A 26,130-nucleotide genomic window follows, 5' to 3' on the forward strand; every position below is an offset into this window, starting at 1 on the left:
AAACCTTCTGATCTTCCTAAAGGTTCCTAACTATACACTAAACAAATGCCCCATACCAACCAAAACACCATTTCTTTTTTTTTTTTTTTTACACAATATGGCTTCACAAAATTGTTCCTCCATTATCCTTCTTTGAAAAAAGTCTAGTGAAAAGGGAATGGAGACCACTGTAGTGGAGAATGGAGGGAGGTTGATGATGAACTCCTCCTCCTAAAATCTTGGGGCTGGGCTTTAAGTCGCTCCTGTGGACCTGCGTACTGAGCGGACGCGCCATCCCGCCGTCCTTATCCACTACTCCAGCCATTAAAACCCAACAAAATATTAATTGAAAAATAAAAACAATAATAATAATCCTTTCCGACTTTACGAGCTTTCACTGGTCTTCCCTTTTCACCGCTTTGCACGGTCACCACCACCACCGTGCAAAGACACAACGAGCCATGGCGCAAAATCGGGTTCTCCTAGCGGCTCTTCTCCTCTGCTCGGCGTGTGCAGGACTGTTGGCTGATGACAAAATACAATTCCGAGGTAATTATCTGTTCTTTTCTATTTTAGCATAAGGAATATATTTTTTTTGTTTTTTGCTTTACTGTTTAAACAGTTGAGAAATGTGTGCGTATTGCATTTAACGGGGATTTGGAGACGTTTCTGTGCGCAAAGCTTCGTTTACCTGCATTGATTTCAGGGTTTGATCGCTATAATATTGAATAGATCTCACTGTTTTCTGTGTAAGAAGTAATTAAGAATGATAGGTGATGGTTGGGGGGTTTAGAAGCGCAGCGTAGTGGTGAAGACAGGGATTGGAGTGATGCTGCGTAAAAGATGGATGAGACGCCAGATCTTATGTACTTCCTATGAAGAACGCAGCACCTTAGAATAACCTGGTGATGATTTGTGCTTTGAGTTATGCATGCTTTAGTTTGAATTGTTGCACTTTACCAACACCAAAATGTCAAAACAATCCCATTCGAATCAGGACAAAATGTGCTGTGATTTTCTTTTATTTGCACTACCACTTAGGAGTCATGTGAGCAGATCATGTGATGCACAACCCATCACTAGCTGGGCAAGATGGTGGCTTTGAGCCTTGATTTTGGATTGGGGTTGTGTACAGATCATTCACCCGAGTCAACTGGATGAAAATGACAATCCGCATCCTAGCAGCATTATAACAATCACCAGTGAATATGTCGAAACATACATAGTGTAATATTTTCAGACGACTGGTTCACCGGTTGGATTTTGAAGTGTGCACTGGTCAAACGCATCATTCCTTTCATTACAGAATGCCCTGTGGACTTGTTCTTTGTGCTGGACACGTCGGAGAGCGTGGCCCTCAGAGGTGTGGCACACTACTACATCGACAAGATCAAAGCCTTCGCCAAACGCTTTATCGACGAATTAAAGGATATGTATGTATTTATTGATGTATATGGCACTCATGACATGTTCATTCAGTGCTTTTACTACAGGGAAATAACTTGTGTAACCCTGAGTTGCAGCTAAAATAATCATGCAGTTGATCAGACCATAATAAATCCTTCACATATTATTTTAAACAACTTTATTATACTAACAAGTGCCCTGTTTTTTGCCCCAAGTCGCCAGCCATGTGACCGCTACATAACGTGGAACTCCGGAGCGCTGCACTACAGTGATGAGGTCGTTCTGGTGAGAGGATTGGCCGAGATGAACACGGTGGGTCGCAGCAACCTGAAAGACGCCATCGAAGCCATCAAATACATCGGCAAGGGAACATACACCGACTGTGCCATTAAGCAGGGGGTTGCAGAGCTGCTGATAGGGTATGTAAAGGCCTGCGGACGTTTCATGTGCAAGAACAATGGTTTTATTCGATGCGGGAAAATACTCAATACTCAGTTATAATGTAGATTCATCATAAATATTAAATGCTCTATAATGGATGAATGGCTCTTAGCACAACATTGGAGAAGCAGGCATTTGTGATGTCGAACAAATAAAAACCAAATTCAGTCATGTCAGAACTCTCAATGCAAAATGACAACATATACAATAAGGACAAACTCTAACTGTATATGGTTCTTCCTGAGACCGTTTTTTTTCATTTTCATCTTACTAGCATACACCTACTAAATTGACTGGTGTTTGTACCTCTTCATGATTCCTTCAATCTTGATAAAATCCCAAATTTTGGCTACGCTGTAAAGCGTAATGCTGCCACCACCACCGTGCTTCACTGTGCATATTATTACAAAAGCAAACATATGGACTAAGGTTTGTGCACACCAAACTATAACTACTAAATGTGGCTTTTTGAGCCTCCCATTCCACAATTATTCCTAATTTGAGGTCAAAATACTGTAACCTTCCTCTTTTCTGGGAAGATGTTCCCCTAGATTTCCACTAGATAGTGTGCATGTCAAGATTTGATCAGCTAAAGGGTGTTACTAAGGACAGGAACTGATGGAGGAGGAGGGTCAGCGTTACAATTGATCCCAGTCGTGAACTCTTTCACTTTTTCCCACCCACGCAATGCATATCTTTATTATCCAGCTGGAACAGGTTTGGGTCTCTTAGTTTAAGCAAAGGGAGAATTTCATGCTATCACATCCATAGACATTCACTACAATTGTGGATTAGGATTGTGTTAAGATGTGGAAGCTCTTGAGTGGCATGCTATAGAGCCCTGACCTCAAATCTTTGGGATGAATTGGAACACTGAGTGCACCTCAGGCCTCCTTCCTCCTCTATCAGTTCCTGGCTTTACTATCACCCTTATGTGTAAATAAGTGCTCCACAAGGAACATCTTCCCTGAAGAATGGAGGTTATTATAAGAGCAAACGGGAACTAAATTTGCAATTTGCAGTGATTTGTACGTGTTGTTGCTTTTCCCTAAACCCTATTTGAGTGTTTGTTGAGTTGTAGTTTAGAAATGGATGTAGTGTTTGTGTACAGTTTCCTAACATCGTACCCTGCTCTCTGTTTCCAGTGGCTCGTACTATAATGAGAATAAGTACATCGTGGTTGTGACGGACGGTCACCCCGTCAGCGGTTATAAAGAACCCTGCGGAGGGATTCAAGAGGCAGCGAACGAAGCCAGGCATCATGGCATCAAAGTGTTTTCCGTGGCCATCTCCCCTGGCCAGGAGGTACAGTAACAGTCTCTGAGCCTGTCATGATTATTGCATAGTGGTAGCTATGATTTTGTACTTTTGAGCAGATGGTTATGAGGTCAAATCCCAGCGCCACCAAGGTGCACCATGCTGGGCCCTTGAGCAGGGCTCTTAACCTTCAACTTGTGTAATTGAGATATTTGTTAGATACCAAATGCCATGAATGTGAACTGTATATTTTAAAGCTGTCTAGATACGAGATGGCCAATGTTATATATCTGTATATTAACCACTTAATAGAGATTGATTCTAATGACGATTCATGGTTTTTAGTTTTCTTTTCTCCTTTAAATGCCCTTCTTAGGAATCCAGATTGGCTGCCATTGCCACGAACTTCAGGTACCGGCAGAACTTCACCGCCGTAGACGCCACCAGTTCCCCACAGATGCCCACGATCCTCAGTATCATCGAAATAATCGTGAGTCTGCCTTCGAAAGCAATTTTAAGTTGAGCCGTATAATTATTCGAATTACATTTTCATTAACTAAATAATTTCATTTCAATTAAAATGTCATTTATTTTATTTAGAATCGAATAGACCAGTCTATTTACGTTTTTCCCGCTAACGTTCACTTTGTTTCTCTTCTCTAAACAAATCCTCAGAACAACGAAACGAAGGATGTGGTACGTAACGTTTCTAAAACCTACTTTGTTTACAAATCTTCACATACATCCGTCTATCGTGTGTGTGCGTTTTCAACAAAATACTAATAGCGTGAAATTTCCTTTTCTTTTGCAGTGTTGCTCCTTTGACTGCACTGTGAGTATTTACTGATGACCTCATCATTCCCACAGACTGCTGCACTGGTTTTTACTGGTATTATATTATTATAATAATGGTTTTATTTGATGTATTCTTTTTAACAGGCACTCAGTGGTGATCCTGGCCCTGTTGGCCCCCCAGGGAACAATGTAAGTAGTAGCGTATTGTATCGTGTTTGTTTTTTCTTTCTCCTTTCGCATTTTGGATTTTCAGCATCACTAATTTTCCTGTTATGTCTTTGACAGGGTGAGCCTGGTAGACAAGGCCTTCCAGGAGAAAAAGGAGATACTGGGCCACCGGTAAATTGCCAGTTATACATCATATCACCATCTCTATCACAGAACAGGTTCGAATATTCACACGTTCCCAGGTAGGAATTGTGCTCCCAAGGTGTTCTTCTTCCTAGTCATGGAGTAGGTCATATTTTCAGCAGTTTTTCCACTTACATCCGGTCTCCGAGGCAGGATTCCCTCAAATTCCCTAAGTACGCCTGACGTCTTGCGACATCTCCAGCTGTTTTAGTGTAACAGCTTTTGCATCGTACAGGTTCACACATCGCAGTCTTTCACCCCACGCTGTCCTGGAACAGCACCAGGTTTCCCATTAAACAGCATACGTTTCCTAAGCCAGCAATTCCATTACCCTAAGGCCATGGTTTATAACTGGATAGACACCGCAGAATTTATAGTATAAAGCAATTATAAATACACAGCAGAGCATAATCCTGGGTAAGCCTACAAAAATCTAGGGATTAAACATCGCATCATCACAATGCTGTGAATACGGACATTTTTTTAAAACCAAACTGAGTACGCTGATTCTATAAATCTGAACGATTTGCCAACAATATAGTAAGATGGCATGGTTTCCGAGTTGCTCGCTAACCTCTGGGTGACCGATCATCCATAATTATTTTATCGCAAACCTGTTCTGGTAACATTTTATTATTTTTTTTACTCGTTTATTAGGGAACAGTAGGTGATCCTGGTCCAGTCGGTTACCAAGGAATGAAGGTTTGGATTTCTACTTATTCTCCCAAAAAAAAAAATCTCTTCTTTTTGAACTTTGGGAATTGTTCTCTGATATATTTGCTTTTTTTGTTGTTGTTGTTGTTTTTAGGGAGACCAAGGAGAAAGAGGACACAAGGTGAGACTATAGTTGAAATTCTGGTGGAAACGATTTGTTTGATACGATTTGAGAATTTTCTTCCACGATATTCAAATTTTCTTTTCTCATGCAGGGAGAAAGAGGTCACAAAGGCTTCAAGGTGAGGCGACAGTTCCTATTTACGAATTCAATTCTTTTGCTCAAGTTCTTATGTGTAATGTTGGTCCTTTTCCTTGCAGGGTGAGAAAGGACAAGTCGGAAGAGACGGACTCGATGGGCGAAAGGTAGGTTTGTTTTTTGTCTAGTGTGTGTTTGTGCGTTTCGTCTATGCGTTCTGTAATATCTTCTGCCCTGTATCTAAGAGCTACATTATATGGGCAAAAGTATTGGGGACACCTGTCTTTTCCAGCCATATGGAATTCTTTTCCAATCTATTACCACAATGGTATAGGACGTCTTCGGATGCGCTAGCATTACATTTCAGGAGAATCAGGAGACCCAAATCTGTGTACAAAGCCAACATCATGAAGATATGGTACATTATTTGGGTTGGAGTGCAGGATCTCGCGTGGCCTGCTATAGAGTTTTGACCTCAAACCCAGGCCTCCTCTCTTCCCTCAACACCAGTTCCAACATCAGTACCTGACTAACACCCTTGTGGCTAAATAAACACAAATCTCCACTCCAAAATCTGCTGAAACGTCTTTCCACAAGATTGGAGGTTATTATGACAGCAAATTGGGACTAATGTGGAATGGGACGTGTTAAAACAAATGACTTTTGTCCATATAGTGAAGATCTGCACATGCTGCAGGTTAACTGTTATGGAAATCGATGTGTTATTTCAACACGAACGGTGCAATTATTATTTTTGTAAATCTTTTATATTTTGAATGAACTTCGTTACTGTTAACATTTCATCTACGCACTTAAAAGGGACTGATGCAGCAGGACAGATGTGTGCTGTTTTTGTTCCGCAGCTGGAACAAATTCAAATGGTTGTTAAAATGGAAAACAAGACTAAAAGAGAAGGGGAGAAAAACAAATGTGGGAAAATAGAATAGAAATCTACTAATATTAATACATACATATTTATATTACATTTATATATAAAATATAAATAATCATCAAATATTCAAACCAGAGCATTCGCTGTAAATTTTTTCGACTTTTTTATTTTTCTATTTTTTGTTTTTTACTTTTAGAGCTAAACGGAGCTTCAAAATGTTAAATAGTACGATGGATAACGATAACCAAATTGAAAGTTTTTGTCCTGTGTATTGTGCTTTTGTCGTTTTTCTGCTTCACCAATGAAAAACAAAAACGACACCTTTGTTCTTTTTTGAATCAATAATGAAATAAAAAAATAATAATTTAATCACACAAAGTGTAGTTACTAAAATTGGTCTGGGGGGGTGGGGTTAAATTGGGTGTGGTTAAATTGGGTGGGGTTGAATTGGGTGGGGCTTGGCAGGATGGGGTGTGTCTGGACTTTTTTTTTTTTTGTGCATGGGATAACATTGTAAGAATGTGTGGGATGTGTGGAAATGTTCCTGTCACTCTCTTGTTGTTGCTATTTAAAAGCTCTTAGTGATCGATATGAACTTCTCAATGTGAAGCAATAATTTAATATCTGGGGTGATAAGTTTTTTAAACGTAATTGTTTCATTTGCAATGAAATGAGAGTGCGCATACGTGTATCGGTGTCCCATGTACATTACAGCAGTGAAATTATTTTCCAACATTGTACACATGTACACGGCTTGTCATACAGTTGTGACCCTACAACTAAAATATCAACTCAACAAAAATATTGAAATAAATAACATTTAAATAAAAAAAATGTTAAAACCGGTCATATCCTATAATACATTATATCAGGAGCTGCTTCAGATACCTTTTTTTCTTTCAGTACTCATGCTGTAGGAAGACCCTATCTACACATTTCCTCCATATTGTACTCTCTGTATCAGGCTCAATATTTATACTGGACTGTGTTTGTTTCGTCTTACAGGGGGAACCAGGGTTTGACGGCCTACAAGGTTGCAAAGGGTCACCTGGGCCGGATGTAAGTCTGAAAAAGCATTTCAGTGTGTGTGTGTGTGTGTGTGTGTGTGTGTGTGTGTGTGTGTGTGTGTGTTTAATACATAGGTTCTGCTCTGTAGTATGACTTCATCAGGGCACAAAAAAGTCAAGGATCCCTTATAATGCTAATGTATACTCTTGCAGTGTTGCCATGGAAATCAGACAAATATTTAATATGAGTAAGTGTATATCAGGGACTTTTCTTTCCTACGTCCAACACCTGCTGCCGCATAACATGTAGCTAGAGTCTCTGCAGTTCAGCCGGTCGAGATGTAGCGTTTTTTTATATCCTTAGCCGATTGGATAAAGCACCAAAGGTCCCGCCCCGTTAAAACCAAAGGCCTGCATTTTTATTTGTCAGTCAGGATCTATGAATTGAACAGCTGTTTATGCTCAGCTTGCATCTGGAGCGCAGGACTGAGGATGTTTGCCTCTCCGAGAGCCAAACATTTACCAGACCTGACATCCTGGCAACTCTCTGAGATCATGCACTAGACTGTTTAGACTTTATTTACATTCTTTAATGAGTTCGATTATAGACAAACGTGACCGTGTGTGTGTGATTTTTTTGGGTCGCCACTTGGTGACAGAAACCTATAGTTCTAAAACATTCTACATGACATTCCTTTCTCTTTCTGTTTTAAAGGGTACTCAAGGAGAACCAGGACCAAAAGGAGACCCTGGTCCTTATGGGCTTAAAGGTGCAAAAGTAAGGGAATAAAAATGCAAATGCTTTGGTTCTGATCCTAAAATTGATCATTTGAATTGTTTTAATTGATAGATAAAAGAACAATGGAAATAATGAGTCTGTTCTTGAGAATTGGGCTTTTGTTTAAACCGAATGTGACTTCCTGTTAGGGAGAACCTGGACTTGATGGTGGAGCAGGGAGACCTGGGAACTATGGACCCAATGGACCTAAGGTACATTACAATCATTGCTTTTACTTATAGTACTTTGTAAAATATTAAGTTAATAGTAGGCCATTGGTTAAGATGTCAAACTCCAACATCAGAAAGCTGCCACTTTTGGGTTCTTGAGCAAGGCCTTCAATCCTCAACTGGATAGGCAGCGTTACCAAGCTGACTTTAAAGTGTATATAATCTATGAGACCCACATCCTTTATAAAGAATGATTCAGTTATATGAATTTTTGTTCCGCAGGGTGACAGAGGACCAAGAGGAGCTGACGGGGATAAAGGAGAAAGAGGAGATGATGTACGTGTACTGGTTTCTTTTGTTGTTATTTTTATATATTTTTTATATATATATAAATTGACCTGACTTACACTCAAAAATGTACCAATTGTCTGTAAAGTCTTGGCTACACAGATGACTGTTGATGTGTGTCTCTGGTGTTGCATTTGTATGTTTGTGTAGGCGGACGCTCGATATATTTTTGGCCAATAATAACTAACAGTGATATGTTTTCTCTTTCTTTTAGGGACCACAAGGACCGGATGGCCCGAAAGGCGATAGAGTAATATTTACAAGAATTTTTCATTGGTTACTTCGCCCACCCGCGTTTTCAGCAGGGTTCGGCGGCGCAGACTCGTTCTGTGTAAACGGTATTGCTTTTTGAATTCTTTTTTTAGGGTACGCCAGGGGAGAAAGGCGAACAAGGTTCCCGTGGGAACAGAGGATCAAGAGGAGATCCTGTAAGTTGTTCTGCTCCTCTTAATCAGCACCCATGCCTTATCTAACGTTTAATAACGTAAGATGTTAGCATAAAGTTAGCATCTATAGGATATATATATATATATATAGTGCTGATTGTTCAGGTTCTTCATTTCCATCCAGGCAGGTCTTTTATTTTAACAGTAATATCTCAGTATCTTGGCATCTTGTGTGTTTGATAATGCATGTGGAGAACACTGAATCTTTGGATCTGTGGAAGGAAATTATGGAGGAAATCCATAATGGAAATGGAGGAAAAAAGACATGAAATATAGAAGGAAGTTTATACTCTTCCATTGCAACCTTCTTCAGGTTCTTCATTGGTTCATGCTCATTATATGCCTGTTTGCTTATGTAAAAAGATTTAGGCATTTAGAATGAAATACATCGATATACCAGAATTTTAAGCGGTCATTCTGTTTCAACCAGTTCAGGTGTGTAATGACTGATCATTAGATAAAAGTGTGTTTTTGACCTTCACAGGGTGAACCAGGTCCTCGGGGCGAGCCTGGCCGTGAGGGATCAGCTGGACTAAGTGGTGACCCAGTAAGTGACCAAGTCATGTACACTTTAATTAATCAAACCTGAAGCCTCTTCTGTTCATTACTAGTCAACAATATGTAATTTTCTACATTGATCCAATGGCCCTAAAGTCAAAATCGCAGACAGCTTTACTAGATTTTTCTCTTCGCCGCAATGAAAAACTGTTGAATGATTAAAAACATGAAATATGCAAAGACTTGGTTGACCATATGATTTGTGAGTCTTCTAATCTTCGAAGAGGGCTGAAAGCAAGGAGCTGATCTCAGAGTTTAGGCATTTCGTGAGCCACCCCCCCCTCCATTTGTCTAAAGTCGCAGATGTTGGATGTTGCACACCAGAGAGCAAATGAAGAGTCCATTTCAACTGATTTAGATGATAAGAAGATATGTAAGAGGGAATATTTGTAAAAACAAATATCAAATTGTAAATTTAGGAAGATTTATAATTTCCTGAGCCTGACTGCTTCCCAGATGTACACAGTAACACGATCCAAACCTAAGACATGTTTAGAGGGAGCCTTTAGATACGTGTTTATCAGATTAGCAAATCATTTCTGCTGCTTTTGTCTCCCAAAGTTAATAAGAAATATTTTAGATTACGCTCCGAGGCTGCGTTTACTCAAGTTGCTGTTTCCATGTTTAAAGTTTTGACCATTTTCGACCGTTTGAAATGGACTTTTCACGCACAGAGGCCAGCTGCCGTGCCGTGTCACCGTGATTTAGCAATGCTAATCAGAATTTCATGCTAAATTAGGTCAAAATCTAGAAGAAAAATTGTTCCAGTTTTTTTTCTTGTTAAACTACATTGTTGTTCAAAAAGAATGAACCGATTTAATTACGCAATATTTTATTAAAGGAAAGTAATACAAAACTCCAGCCAACTCACAAGTATTATACTCACAATCAACTTGGATAATTTCTTTTTTAAATGGTCACTGATTTATTCCATGAGGATTCTTGAGAACTGAAGCAACGCGTCATCATATCGGTTCATTCTTTTTGAATAACCCTGTATTCTTCTCCCTGTGTTTTTTTTGTAAATTCAAAAAAATATATATAAAATAAACCAAAGGATAGCTGTTTTTTTAGACATTTTAAGTAGTTAGTTTTAGAAATTGACTTATATGTTTGCCTCTAGCTTTTTGGGAACAATTTGGAGAAAAAAAACCATAGATGGATATAAAAGCCAGGTGTCTCAGAGCATTTATCCATATAGTATCAATGAGGTCAAATGTTGAAGTCTTAAAATGACAGGATTTATTGTAATATGGTTTTGAATAACTTTGGAAATTGGTGCTTTCACATTATTGTACCATGCGGTAGCTTTCCAAAAACTTCAGCAAATGACACTCATGATTTTCGAACTCTTTAGCCTGTATTTGCTATTGATTAAAATTATATTATACCAGGCTATTATACATATACAACATATATTGGAATACCATTGAATTTCCATTGAATTTCCATTGAATTAGAGACAGTGTGGGTTTTTACTGTTAAAAACCAACATAAAGTGTCTTAAAAATGTAAGTAAAATGGCTGAACTGTCAAAGTGTAGTAGTGAGAAAAAAGATAAGATGTTGGACTTGTGATCAAAATGTTTTCAAGTCAAGTTTATTTCACAACAGACATCGTCTCAAAGCAGCTTTACAGAATTTAACAGTGAAAGTGAATGGTGTGTATTTATCCCTGATGAGCAAGACCCAAACTTCTCATTTGTTTAAATGCTATAAATGTAAGATGCTCTGGATGAAGCCAACAAATAATGTAAATGTAGTAGAAGAGCTTCAATGCAGCTTTACCTGCCCAGTCTCTGGAACTAATTTACCACTTAATATAATCGTTTTACTGAGATCTTTCGCTACTACACTTGAAATTGAGCTTAGATGCACCCAATTTCCAATTGATTGTCCTTAAAACGTTTCACCAGTATGATTAAGGTCTATTTGAGTTAAATGTAGCGTATTCGACTTAATTTTAAAGTGGCACACAACTGCCTTTATGACCTGTCAGCCATCACAATACATGGAAAATATCCATAAAGACTTCCAAGATCAGATTTTGGAAGGGAATTTGTAGAAAAGGGAATTTGGTTTTTTTTGCAAGTTTCCAAAGAACCCAGAGGCTTACAGCATTTTTAAATGGAATATTCATGGACAATTGGTGATCAAACAGCAAATGGGAAAAAACACTTTGATTAGGGAAGCTCCCAAATGTCTCTGGAAGGATTCTAATGGTAGAAAATGCTCAAAAGGACGCTTCTCACATGACCTTTCTCCATGGGTTAGACACGTTTTGTTGAGAACGACTGTTGAGAACCTGCTGAAGGTTTTTAAACAAGAATGATCCTGGAATGGGTTTTGGTATAGGAACATATTTTCATATCATCATATTTTCAAGTGCAGAGTAAAGCGTCTGATTACATCTAGAAATGTTTGAATATTTCCATATTTATGCTTATGCAGCTTGTATAATGGGGTATTTCTATTGATTGACTGATTGAAAAATCATAATATATGAAGTTATTTTCAATTTTGTCCATTTCTCATCAAATTTTAGGGTGAGACAGGAAAGCCAGGGCCTCCCGGTTACCGTGGTGATGAGGGTACCCCAGGACAAGAGGTAAGAGATCTAAAATAGAGTTAAAACATGGCGATTTTTGCTGTCTTGCAAACTGATAACAAAAAATGTTTATCCTTTCTCATTTTTTCAGGGTCCCAAAGGACCCAGAGGAATAAAGGGCGCGCCGGGAGACAGAGGTCTTATGGGAGAGAGGGTGCGTTATTTTTGCATGAAAATTAACAAAAGATACAGATTTTGACAAATAAACTACAAACTGAGTTTTTTTAATCCGTAGGGATCAGATGGACCGGCAGGAAACGGAACGGAGGGTTGCCATGGTTTCCAGGTATAATGATTACTGTCATAAAAATGTACTCAAAAAATGTTTTATGAGAGGTTGATGTAACGTTGTTGTTTTTTTGTTGTTGTTGTTGCGTGTTATAGGGTTATCATGGTCCTAGGGGAGATCCTGGAGAGCCTGTAAGTATTAAGCAGTCACTATTTTGTGATTAGTTTATAATCAGATTTAGGAAGAGCGTTATTGCAAAGTATGTTTGCACTTCATTTAAATTGAATTTGTAAAAAAGAAAAAAAAAAAAAAAGTTTTTCAGTAAAAAGTTTTTTTTTTATTTTATATAAGATAAATAAAATAAAATATTTTAAATTAGTATTTAAAAAAATAATAAAAGGTATTTAAAAAAAATCTAAATAAATTAAAAAAAGGTATTATTGCCCATACAAATAAATAAATAATTAAATAAATAAATAAATAAAAAATTGGTATTGCATATATAATTAATTTTATTGCACAATGGGGAGAGCATTTGAATATCCATACCTAGTGGGAAAAAAACTTTTCTTGTTTGGACATGGCGACAATTTCGATTTATTGTAGTGATCAAAAGAACATACATGATGAGATTATACATGAAAAACAGTTATCCCAAGACTGTAGACTCTAAAGCTCATTGCTTCATTCATTCTCTCGTCCTTTTCAGGGAAGCAAAGGAACTCCAGGGCCTAAAGGTGATGACGGAGAACCTGGTGATCCTGGAACTGACGTGAGTACCTTTGAAGACTCAAACTAGTGTAGTGGCAACTAGTACAATTGCTGTTTTCTCACCAGAAAACCGAATTGCAAATACCTTCTTCCACCAACGCCTGCTGTCTGTCTATCACTTCACTTCCTTCCCTCTTCCCTGCGATATCAAATGTTTTTTCTGAGACCTGCACAGTTTTTCTCTTTGATGATAGTGTGGTTGTTGGCGCCCGATTCAAGTATAGGCAGCTGTGTGTATCTTTTTCGGACACAAGAAAACACGATGCGGCGGGTAACCTTCGTCAGATAAGGCATACGTTTCATTCGAAAATAAACGTAAACGTCTCCTGCGCTAAAACTAGACGACAACCTGAATGCTTAAATGTTAAATGAACTGCCATTGGGTTATTTGCAGAAAACGTAGATTCTGCATAATGTGTTTCTTCAGAAAGTCCAGGTAAAGTTAAGCCAAGAATTCGTTTCGTGGATGCCAAACTCCTCAGCCTCCTTGCCCTTGGTAATAAATCCCATATGTTTCATATCTGAACCGTTCAGCCTTCGCAAGATTTGGAGAACTACTGTTTTTCTTTAATATGTGACCAAATATTAATGTGGCGTTGCGATTTCGATTGTATTCGATTCAGGCAGGATATCGCAAGTTTCTCTTGAAGTTTTGTGGTGTATTACATGCAAGTAGGGTGAAGATCGGTGGGTAAGTGTGGAAAAAAGTTGTCTGAAAAATTATAATGGCAATGAGGAAAGCGAACTTTGACACCCTATATGCTAAAAAGGGCAGATTTATAACTAACTAAGACCATTGTTGCAAGGTGTGTTTGACTTCATTCATAAGAAAATGTCAATATAAGATTTAAGCATTTAAACTGGAATATACACTAGTTTACTTTATAACAGTGTGGTTTGTGCTCGTTGTTCTGTTACCCAGAACAGCTTCAAAATGTGTAAGTCTTTGATTAAACAGCAATAAATTACATTGAGCATTTTTCAGTCCCTCTGTGTTTACATGATGTTGGAAATCTAGTCCATTTGAATAAACACTACAGTCCCTCCGGGTTGGTTAATGAAAAATGTCTGAGAAAAGTTCAGCTAGGTGCGTCATGCGTGTTGTACATGAGTTATGTGAGCTTTGGAAGTCTGCTTCTGAAGAAGTGCTAGACTGTTTCTATGTATTATCAAGCATTTGGCTTCTATACCAGTTTGTGTGCATTGGCGAACCTTGTGTCTTGATAAAGTTTGTGTTCTCCAAGCCAGATATGGTAATAATGATGGAGGGTGTTGGCTGGCACTCACACTAGGATTTGGGCCAAATGTTCTCTGCCTTACAATGTAAAGTCATGCAAGGTTGCGTCACATATTGAGCCCATATGGTGACTTCACAGCTGGTTAAATGAATCGACAAGTAATGACAAGTAAATTCAGTAAGCATTTGATGAGCCATTACACTTGTTTGTCTTCCAGGAACGAGATCTTGTTTTGATCACTTTGCTCCGATTGATTATTTATTGATCTTCGTAATGAAAAGTGCTTGAAATTGTGTTCTCACAGCATCTCAAAATACAGCTGGATAGAAAAAGTGCAATAGGAAAGCATTGCGGTTTGTTCAGCTCGATCAAAGGCTGCGTATACACATTAAAATTCTTCCTTATCTTAACATCTGTACCTCCCAGTGCTTTCCTCTGCACCGCATTGGACAGAGCCTAGTAACAACATATGATATCAGAGGGACTTTTTAAAAGCTGAACATTGTGTTTGCGAAAAAAGTAAGAGTTAAAGTGGAAAACATTAATCCTTAACTCAAAACTATTATTATATCCATCTTAACAAAAATAATCTGACCAATCTGAGTGATACAATATACAAGCGTTTTGATTAAGGGCCTTGTTTTTGGCCTTAATGTGCAGCAGCAGATGGTTTGGACCACACTTATGTTATTCTGACAATAAAAAAACGTTCAGTGATTAGCAAAATTGTTGTGGTTCTAAATGTGGTTTTACAAGCAAGTCCAAAAAGTCTGGTCAAACCCCCCTTTTGTTTTTGTCATAGAAAATAAATTAGTAAAAATGTTAACTGCAGAAAGAACCCACAATAAAGCTCTTGTGTTTTCTTCTGACAATAAAAGACATCTTGCGTTAACATTTGAAGTACATTTCAAGTAAACACAAATGATTTGGCATATTATCCAGTATGGTACCTGTGTTTTTGAATCGAAATTCATGAATCGATATATACAAGTGTTTCATGTTAATGAACAATAGTATTTTGCTCATACTCTGTTTTGGTTTAAGGTTAAGAAGACGGACATGTCTTCATATGTGTCTTTAGTGTCAGGTTTAAAGTCAACAAATTGATTCAAAGTTCATTCAAACAAGATCAGGCAGGTCGAAAATACCCTAGAATAATAGCTAGAGAGTCTCTAATCAAAAAGGCAAAAACAGAAGAATAAATCAGAACAAACAAAGCAGAGATTAAGACCAGAGGTTTAGAATTGTAGACATAAGGCCCAAGACTAGAAATAGACTGATTGGAGTGAATAAACGCCGGCGTTGATAAGCGAAACCAACGTAAGCCAGGAAAGTTTTTGGCGAATTTGAAAGGTCTAGGAGTTCATTCCCAGCGAAGCAAAATAGGGTATGACCTTAAGTACAACCTCACTGGCTATGAGCAGGTCTGTTAGGATGTGAAGGGTAAAGATTTAAGTCAAGAATGTACTTTACCCCCCTCCTTACCTCAGGCTTGTTTTATTACCAGTCAACAAGGAATTGCATTTGTCCACTACAATGAGTCTAACAGGTTTCAAAGGACCACCCCAACCGTTTAATGGTCTTCTGTATCAACCTCCTTACAAACTGATTATAGATGAAGCAGGGGTACAATCTAGTAGTGCTACAAGAGTTGCATTATACAAGTACCATACTTTGTCCCACACAATACCATTACTGTCAAGTAGTGTCCCCTTCGTGGCAAATATCTCATTGTTATTTCTGTGGTGTACAATGTTCACTAATTGTTAATCTTTTTCCCAAAACTGCCCATTCCTCTTCCTCCATTCATGCACGATTGGGCTGTCCATAGGTAAGGAATCCCTTGGGACAAATAAAGTTTATTAAACCAGCTTGCACTGGAATGGGGTCAGAATAGTCCTTGGAAATGGCTTGGGGCATTCTGTGCTTTTTTGGCCCACAGCAGATAAGATGACCAGGGTGATTAGCCTCTTTGAAGTGGTGACCCTTCCTTGAGTGCAAGTTTTATAATCACCAGTGTACCTTTAGTGGCTTTTACTACAGCTGAGAAAGCAGAGAAAGAGTTCTGCAGTAGCTGGAGGCTTTAAGAACCTGATATACCTTTAAGCAAGGACCTCTGAAATATAGCCATCCGATCACGCTCCAGTCAGAAGCTGTGGATAACCACGAAGGTGTGTGCACTACTAAAGTGTAGAGACTCCCCCTTTAGATCAGGGTACAAGACGGCCTTAAGAACAGCAAGGGCCAAACTGTCCCAAGCCACCAGTGAGGCTAGCGGTTGTCTTCACTGACATCTTCAACATCTCCCTGAGCAGCGCCGTTGTTCCTACTTGCCTCAAGACAACGACCATCGTCCCCGTGCAGAAGAAGTCTACAGTCTCCTGCCCCAATGACTATTGTCCCATCACACTCACACCCATCGTAATGAAGTGTTTGCGAGAGGCTCGTCATGAGGCACATCAAGACCCAGCTACCACCCTCACTGGAATCCATGCAGTTTGCGTACCATCCAAACCGTTCTCACTCACCTGGACAATAAGGACACAATTGCATTGTGGCTGACCCCCCACACATCTCACATGCACTCTTCACCCCTGTACCATCAGGAAAGAGGTTCAGAAGCATTCGTGCCCTCACATCCAGACTGTACGACAGTTTTTTCCCTCAAGCCATCAGGCTCCTCAACACACATAACTTTATTTTATTATTTTATTATAACTATATCTTGTATTTATATTTACAAGTAAACTCTTGTTTACAGTTCTTTTTGCACATTGTACTGTATAAAACATTATACAGTCGGTTTACTGGCGCCGCTGTTTTGTGTTTTGTGTATCTGTCCTACACTGTCTTGTGCCTTGTGTTTGCGCTGTTTGCACTTGATTGCACACGATGCACTTCATGTGGTGAGGACAACTTACTTTAGTCCATAGCTCTGTGTTCTGTATGTAGCTCTATGATGTGGGTCTTTGTTGTGTGAGGTCGCTCTATGTTGTTTTATGTAGCACCAGGCTTTTGGAGGAACGTTGTCTCATTTCACTGTGTACTGCGTCAGCTATATATGGTTGAAATGACAACAAAAGCTTCTCGACTCGATATAGAGTTCTATAGGGCAGTCATAGGGCTACAAGCAGAGTGGCCATCTTCTAACTGCAATTCTCTAGAAGGTCTCTAAAGGAGTCAAACGGCTTTTAAAAAGATGAATGCAATTAGCATATATATATATATATATATATATATATATATATATATATATATATATATATATATGACTGCAGCCAAGACTCTGGCCAGGAAACCATATTTAATGGTCCCGTGAAATCTGTGAGTTATATTTTATGATGCCAAAGAAGTCCTGGAATCATGAGGCATTGTGTAGGCTTGATTATAAAGAAGTTCTTCTTGGTGTGTAGTGCTGATAGAGAGTGTATGAGGTTGTTTAATGCGAGGACCTTGAGCTAGATTTGTTGAATCTCCAGAACGAATCAGACCTGATATGATGTAGGGAGATTTTCATGCAGCACTACTGACAAATGCGGTAGTTGAGAACCCTCAGGGATCCGACCCACCGCATAGCACAACACAAAATGGACACGCTTTCTTGAATTGAGAACCTTGCAGAGTTGAGGTCAGATAATGCGTCTGGATGTCTGAAATTTACAATCACATTTGCGGCATTTAGCAGACGCCCTTTTCCAGAGTGACATACAAAAGTGCTTGTCTGAAATACCATGTCTGAATCCCTGAAATACTGAAAACTGAAAAGTCTGAATACCATGTCTGAAATGTCTAAAATACAAATCCATGGGTCTCCATGGGTTCTGGGAGTTCTATGTGTGATAGTGGAGAGTTGACTAAGCAGCATTATTGACTCAAGTCCTTCTTGAAGACGATGGAGTTACAGATCATTAAATGTATCCCTTGTAAGTTCCCTTGTACAAAAAACAGCTCTAGCCAACCGTGGACATCTGTGAGCTCATCCAGATATGAAGATTGAGCTTCCACAGAGTGTGTTACTCCAAATTTGTCTTCACTTTACACAGGTGCTCTCTGGTATAATTGGGCTAGCCAAATAATGCAGCCAATGCCTTTTAAGGATGGAAATTCAGTTCCATTTTTGGCATCTAGATCAGTTTATTTGGAATGAGCACCACCATTGTTAAAATAATGTACTGTTATGGAATGGTATGAAGAAGCTAAACAGCCTGATTTCTTTCTAGCCCAGACTGTAGATTCATTCATCTGATCTGGCAGTCATGTCTTGTGTTTACACAAAATAAAGCCCTCGATTTTACATGCATTTAAACAGAATTTTTTTTTTTAAGTCTATGCTGCTGATCTACCAGAATGTAAAATACAGTTGCGGGTGTAATGAACCAGTTGGGTTAATTATTCTGTTGTCCTTTATGTCATGAAATTTATCTGAAAGAAAAACAGATCGCGCACGACGTTCAATCCAAGTGCAGATCATCCAAATGCAAATGACTCATAAGGACAGGGGACAGAACTGAATGTTACATTTATCTGGATTTCATAATAGCTTCATTGACAAGATCATGCTTTTGATAAATCTTAGACTATATTCCTTCCACCACATATCACAACTTGCCGTCAGTGCATATGTTGAACTATTAGACACAAACTTTTTGTTGTGTGCAGGTTAACACTGTTTATAGGGCCTGTATGGTGTCTCTGTCAGGCTACATTACAAATTTCAAACATATGGGTCATGCCTGTGTCTTCTTCTGCTTGAACATATGTTCTTAAGGTGCTAACCTTGTTCTGCTCATGGGGACTATTTGGAAATGTTATTGTGTGAATGCGAATGTTTCAAAGGGCTTCTATATTGAATTTCCTTTAATAAAAGTGCAAGGAACATTTCTTGCGCAGGCTGATTACCTTGAAGAACTTAGCAAAGTCTGCTAGTCAGTCCGTTTTTTTGCTAGCTGATGCTTTCAATCAAATATTTTGGACTGTTATATATATATATATATATATATATATATATATATATATATATATATATATATACTGTTCAAAGAGTGTCCTGCATGAGACAAACCATTTCATGTGTCATATTTGAACCTATTGTTTGTAATCCCTGTAATCTCAGGCCACTGAGTTACTCAGAACAGTGAAGTAGAAGAGTGCTTAGCACAAACGTCACACAGTTTGCTTCATTTTCTTGTCCTCGGGCTGCTGAAGGGGTCTTTGAGATATGTCCTGTCAGTCTATATTACAAATTTCAACCATATGGGTCATACCTCTGCTCGAACTTGCACTCTCAAGAAGAGTGCTTTGTACCAGACTTTGGATTTGTTCTTGTGCGATTCGAAATGTTTAATGGGGCTTCGATTTCATCCAGCGTCTTACATACCCATTGGTTTCACATTGTCGGATGCCTGTGGAAGTAATCACAGCAACGCAAAACAATCTTTCACATGGTGACTCTGAGACTTGTCGGCTTTCGTGTGGAATTTGAGGGCAACGGGACTAGCATGAGCAACAAGGCAGCTGTAAAAGAACCGCAGCTGGTCGGGATTATCCGATCATCCTGAACATAATCTTTCCAAATGCAAGTACCGCTGCTTTTATATGAATACGTATAGTGAAGAAATACAACACATTATTAAATTTCTACTGCATTTCTACATGGGTCTATGCCAATCCACTGACTTTGGGTCTCTTTTTATATTTTGCAGAACACTAGTTCAGGACAGCCTGGCCCGAAAGGACCAAAAGGACATAGAGGACCTGAAGGACCACCTGTGAGTATAAAAAAAAAAAAAAAAAAATGGTTTGATCCTGTCATGTGACAACTTTGATTCAAAGGGCAGTGTAACACACTACTTTATGGATGCAGGACATTTTTTGCCCTGTTCTACATACATCAGTTTAAATACACCTACGATTATCTGGTGTTTCTGCGTTTGACAGGGATGAGAAATTACACCATTCCTCCACCCTATATATAAATATATATATACGGTATATATTGGACACACATTCTGGACTAGTGTTGAATGTTGTCTTATGAGTTACAAGCCTGGAGGAAGAGCCTGCTTGCTCTCAGGCACAAATTCCACCATGCTTTGCTCTGGACGACGTCCACAAAGGAGGAGACTCCACCTCAAAAATGCTCTTATTTGGAGCTCGATGTCTCTTGAAGCAGCTTATCCCTGGCAGAGATCCTGCTGTGTAAGAAGACTGAAAGGCTTTCTGGCTAGTGCTATAGAAAGAGCAAATGATGTTAGGATTTGCTTAGGTGGTCATTTAAACATATATACGTGCTTTATACATATTGTAATCAGTATATATTGTTTTTTAATCTTTTCTTTCTAATGACCAGGGACCTCCTGGACCTCCCGGGCCTCCTGGTGTTGATGTAAGTTCTCCCTGATTTCTGAAAATAAAAACATTTATGTATTAATATTATTAAGTTCTTCGAGTAGCAGTGGTATAGTTCAGTATGAAGTAATGTGGATTGAATAAGTTGTGATAATATTAATTACTCTTTGAGAATTAATCAGAACCAAGTGTCCAAAGTGTTTTGAAAGAAAGCCTGGAGTATTCTTTCCAAACCATGTTTCCAGGCCAGGAGCTCTCATTCGAGGGCCGTTTTGGTGCGGTGGAAATTAAATGGAACTGTTTGACTGTTTCAGCCAGTTGTCTCTAAAGTATTTCTTTTTTTTTTTTTAACTGCTTGAATGCTGGAATAGTTTCCCATGGATGATGTTATCTGGTTGTCATTAGTTAGCTTGCTAGTTGGAATCTTCTAGCTAAGTTCTTTGGAAATCTACCTCTGTTTTACATAATAATCCAGTTTCAATGATACGACAGAGACGAAGAATTTAATTCAAATGAATGAAGAGCAGGTAACGAATTTGTGTACACCAACTTCTTACATTCCAAAAGTATTGGAACACCGGTCTTTTCCATCCATATGTAGTTCTTTCCCAATCCACAAAGTTGTATCGGATGTCTTTGAACTAAGAGACCCAAACCTATCCCTTGTCCCCAAAGCCAGTTCCATAAAGATATGGTTTGGAAGATCTTGAGTGGCCTGCTATTGAGCTCTGCCCTCAACCTTATTTGGATAAATTGGAACACTGACTGCATCCCTGATCTCCTCACCTCACCACACCAGCACCTGAGTTTACTAACGTCCTTGACCACATACTCAACAAGCACCACTCCAAATCGAGTGGAACATCTTCCCAAGAGAGGATGGTATTATACCAGGAAATGGGGACCAAATGTGGAATGCGATGTTCAAAAAGCACATACCGATGAATTTAGTATAATTTTAGACTATTTGTTACATAAGCGCTCTGTACATCTAGAGATACAAGTCATAAAATATGTTTTTAATGAGAATCATGCTTTTCAAATTCATGCAGATGCTGTATGAAAGAGTTTCTGGTCAGATGAAGTTAGAAAGCAAGATTTATTATGCAGATAATGAGCATTTTTCCCTTCTTTTGTAGGACTGTGAGATCCTGGATGTCATCATGAGGATGTGCTGTGAGTACGCTTTTTTTCTGATGTCTTTTGACCCACAAGATTTTTCCAAAGCCTATAAATTCAAACTGAGCAAACCCCTGTCAACATTAGACAGACTTAGATAGCTTGAAGTAACAAAAGACAACAAAGCATCCTGGGAAACCAGACTATGGTCAACTGTTTATCTAGGTCTCTGAGTCATTAGCAATATATGAACAGCCATTTTTTTGTAAATTCTTATTATAATGTACTATTCATTTATTTGGGGGTTGGGGTGGAGATACAATTTGTCTGTGCAGAGTTAATTTATAATCTCAATTTTATTTTATTTTTTTTGCTACTTCCTGTCACACAGTGTAATGGAAAATCTAATTCTCAAGGGTTTATTTTCTTTCTTTTTTGTTCCCCTGCAGCTTGTTGTGGTGAGTAGATGTTTCTTCTTTCGCTTTGAAATATGCAATAGGAATGGACCCTAACACTTTTTGGTTTGTATCAGAACTTGCGAAACCGTGGCTGAAATTGACGTCTGAATGCTTTGTGTTTGTTTAGAGTGCAAGTGTGGACCCCTGAACATTACCTTTATCGTGGACAGCTCCGAGAGTATCGGCGCTAGCAACTTTGCTATTGCTAAGGACTTCATCATTGCTGTCATTGACCGACTGGTCAGAGATCAGCAAGTCCGAGTAAGGCTCCTAAAAAGCAATAAAAAGAACGAAAGCTTTGTGTGTTCGTAGCGAAACATTGTGAAACATGTTGTGTGCAGTTCAGCTTGGCGGAAAGTCATGTCGGTGTGGTGCAATACAGTGGGGAAAAGGCTCAAGAGGTTGTGAAGCTCGGGGACCCCAACATCTTGAATATTACAACGCTCAAGCAGTATGCGGATCAAACACATCATGGAAAAAGCTTTCATTTGAATGTGTTGACCGATCTGCCCTTCCATGTCTTATATATGTTCCCTTTTGTAACTCAGGCATATTAAACAGTTGCGTTGGTTGGCTGAAGCCACTTACACTGGAGAGGCCCTCGAGTTTTCATGGAATAACATGATCAACCAGCTGGGCGCGGACCACTCGAACAGTGTAGTGCTGGTCTTGACTGACGGCCGTTCAGATACGACCCGAGATAAAGTTCCGCTAGACACACTTTGTCGCAGAGGTCTACAGGTAACAGCAGGCCACTAGACTTTCCACAGCTGTAATAATTACAGTGTACACTTTCTAAGTGATACAACTTTTTCTTTTTTTTGTTTTTTTTTTTAGGTTGTTGGAGTAGGTGTTCTGGACTATACAGGTAGACAGCCCAACAGCGATCAGGTAGGAGACGTGAGCTGCTCAAGCGATCCAACTAAACCGGGCGCCTCCTTCGTCCTGAACAACTTCGGCATGCTGCTGGACGATACTTTCCTCCAAAACGTGACCGAACAAATGTGTAAAGGTGAAATTCCGAAACACGTACATTATAACGCGTTCCTTTTAGAGGTAGAAACGAATTTGTTCGGGACACGAAAGTAACGTTTTTTATTTCGTTTTTCAGAGAAGAAGTGCCCGAGTTACACGTGTCCAAGTGAGTATTTCTATAATCTAAAATCTAGAATAAAAAAAAAAAGGTATTCTGTTTGAGATAATGTTGAGACCAATACACTGTAAGGCTAAAAGTATAAGGACATCATATTTGTATCTAGTTTTTCTCCAAACCGATCACAAAGCACACAATGTTGAATTGGCAGAAATCTGCAGTAAACAAAAACAAACAGAAAGCCTTCCCAGAAGAATGGAGGTTATTATAACAAGAAATTGTGGACTAAATCTGAAATATAATATACATATTTTTTTAATCAGTAATTAAACATTTGTAATTGGTCAGATGTCCACTGACTTTTGCCCACACTGTACATTTGCATTATTTCATAATTCGCATTTAGAGCTGCTACAAAGCCTCTGTTCTTTTTGCTATAGAACCAGCAACAGGAGCTTTCTGTTTAAAACACGTATCTGTGTTTCAGTTTCCTTTAAGGACCCCACAGACATCCTGGTTATGATGGATAGCTCTGCTAGCGTTGGCGCCAAAAACTTCGAGCTGACCCAAAACTTCACAAAGAAACTGGTGAAGCGCTTCCTGACGGCCGAGAGAGTGAGAAACGTTCGTGTCCGCGTTGCCGTCGGCCAGTACAGCGAAAGCGCCAAACTCGAAGCTGCCTTAGATCAAAATTACACTGTAGTGGCCGCCAAGATCGCAGAAGCCAAGTTCCAGAACGCAGGAACGCAGGTGACCGAGGCACTCCGTTTCGCCATTAACCAGTTCAGGGGAGGCCCGAACAGGAAGAAGAAGCTGCTCTTGTTTTCCGATGGCCGCTCGCAAGGTATGAGCTCTGAGCAGTTAGTCGAGGTGGTAAGGGAAGTTCACAAACAAGGCATTGAGGTTTTCGTTCTGGCTGTCGAGAATCAGCTAAATCAATACAACCTGCACGTCTTGGCAAGTCACGAACGGGGTGATAACAACATCTACACATCTCGCCATCTAATCAGGGCTCCTGACTATAACTCGTTGCTTAGGGGAGTCTTTTACCAAACTGTGTCCCGGAAGATTTCACTGGATTGAGAAGGAAGTAGGGATGCGGTGTCTCCTGAATAAGCAGATGTTTGGGCAGCGGGGATGGGGTGGGGGGGTGATGACTAACAAGTACATAATGGAACGGGGCAATAGAGCACAAGCAACTTTTTACATTTTTTTCATTTCATTCGTGATTCATATTTCAGCGTACATCACGTAGGGATTTTCTGCGTTATATATATGAGAGGTATGTCATTTTATACGCATTTTAAAGAGTAAAGGTATCAGTTAGATTTCCTAGAAGGTTACGACCATTCGTATACGATACTTTTTTTTTTGCGAAACAACTTGTCTATAGTACAGAAAGAAGTTCTTTATCGAGATAACACGTACCGTCGCCGTCATCCTCGCCTTCATGCTCGTCTCCTCGGAAACAGATCGTCTTTCTGAAGCCCGATTTATTACGTTCCCATGCTTTATGTCCTTGTTTTTATTTGAATCAAAATTTCACTTGAATGTAAATTTGGTGCTACCAATGTACACTCAGGCTACATACAAAAGCAAATTTGTTATTGTGCCTTCTATTTTTGTTTGGTTTTTTAATGTGTACAATTTTCTACGTTATAAACGTTTTTGAAATTAATCCTGGGGATGGCTGTAGAGGGAGTTTTCAATAAAGAATTCTTCACCCACTAAACCTGTGTCTTGTTTAACAATGGGGAAGTAGTCAAACCCTAGTGGGGGGGTCAACACTTTTTTTCCCTCGCCTTTATCAGAGTTTGTGTATGTTTGTTTCTCCGGTTCTCCAGAACATCCCAACAAGTCTTTCCAACATTCTTTCTCATAGTTTTTACTTTTGTATCTGTTGTTGCTGGATTCCTTTGTTTATCAGTAGAACATCACTCAGAAGTCGCAAACTCATGTTCCATGTTGTTCGATACAAGGGAGAAAAGGTCCTTACCGAGATCACTGTGAGGTTCATAGACAACAGAAGGTGCTCCTGGGTTTCTTGGTGCACAATGCAGTGATTCTTTCAATAAAATCCAGCGTATGTCCTATAGGATAGTGGACATCCAAACATGGTACAACCATGAATCCATAATATTGACCACTGCAGACACTGTCCAGTGTGTGCCAGGAGGAATACCACATCTCCATGAATTTTATAAAAAGTGAAGCCAGATCATCTTTACCCAGGGTATTTTTTTTTAAGATTATACCTTTCAAGTTTTTTCGTTCCTCTCTTCCAGTAATCTTGAAATGACGGTAAAGGGATGCTTTCCCTCTTAGAGCCCAGTTTGGCGATTATGGTCTTGGTCAAAAACTCCTTATGCTTTGAAAGAACTGGATTTGACAGTTCTCGACAGGGGACACTTTTTATGAGCTAAACAGATGAAAAGTAAAACGAGCAGCTAAGGGTTGATTCGATTAACTCTGGTGAAGAATTGGCAACCCTGCCCTTTTTGGCACTTTTGCAGTGTAAGGGTTTGTACAAGGTCCAGCATGGTAGTGTGTATATACGAGTGTGTATAATGAGTTGTTCCAGGATGAGGTCAAAACTGTGACAAATTCTGAAACCCTATCCAGATGTGACTCACTGCAATTAGGACTGAAATGGTGTTGGTTTTTTTTTTGTTTTCTGTTTTTTAAATTTGGGTCAGAGCATTCTACTCTAAACGAGCCTTTGAGCGACATAACAAAACGGCACAAATGAGGAATTATCTGCCTCATTGTGTACACTTTGGCAGCTCTATGAAACTGTGGAAATGATTCCTCTGAATGGCTGCAAAAAGATTTGTGTTGCGTAAAAAAAAATACACTGATCATGCTACATTTTCCATTCAGTTGACTTCCTTTCATATTTATGTAGAAACAAGCTCAATGGTCTTC

At 39.1% G+C, this 26,130-nt stretch overlaps 1 protein-coding gene across 1 annotated transcript; it reads left to right on the plus strand.

The window, feature by feature from the left end:
• The first annotated feature begins 230 nt into the window (after positions 1–230).
• col6a1 (collagen, type VI, alpha 1) lies at positions 231–24,937 on the plus strand. Its single transcript, XM_046857696.1, has 35 exons — positions 231–528; positions 1,286–1,412; positions 1,602–1,805; positions 2,973–3,132; positions 3,461–3,574; positions 3,760–3,780; positions 3,896–3,916; positions 4,024–4,068; positions 4,165–4,218; positions 4,888–4,932; positions 5,039–5,065; positions 5,160–5,186; positions 5,266–5,310; positions 7,041–7,094; positions 7,758–7,820; positions 7,970–8,032; positions 8,273–8,326; positions 8,553–8,588; positions 8,704–8,766; positions 9,269–9,331; positions 11,887–11,949; positions 12,041–12,103; positions 12,185–12,235; positions 12,334–12,369; positions 12,888–12,950; positions 19,890–19,955; positions 20,537–20,572; positions 21,675–21,711; positions 22,104–22,112; positions 22,240–22,373; positions 22,454–22,563; positions 22,661–22,853; positions 22,950–23,124; positions 23,224–23,253; positions 23,693–24,937. The coding sequence occupies exons 1-35, from the start codon at positions 441–443 to the stop codon at positions 24,286–24,288; spliced, it is 3,036 nt and encodes a 1,011-aa protein (XP_046713652.1). The 5' UTR covers positions 231–440; the 3' UTR covers positions 24,289–24,937.
• Positions 24,938–26,130: the final 1,193 nt, after the last annotated feature.

The sequence above is a fragment of the Silurus meridionalis genome, chromosome 9 (assembly GCF_014805685.1).
Source record: "Silurus meridionalis isolate SWU-2019-XX chromosome 9, ASM1480568v1, whole genome shotgun sequence".
Lineage (NCBI taxonomy): Eukaryota > Metazoa > Chordata > Actinopteri > Siluriformes > Siluridae > Silurus > Silurus meridionalis.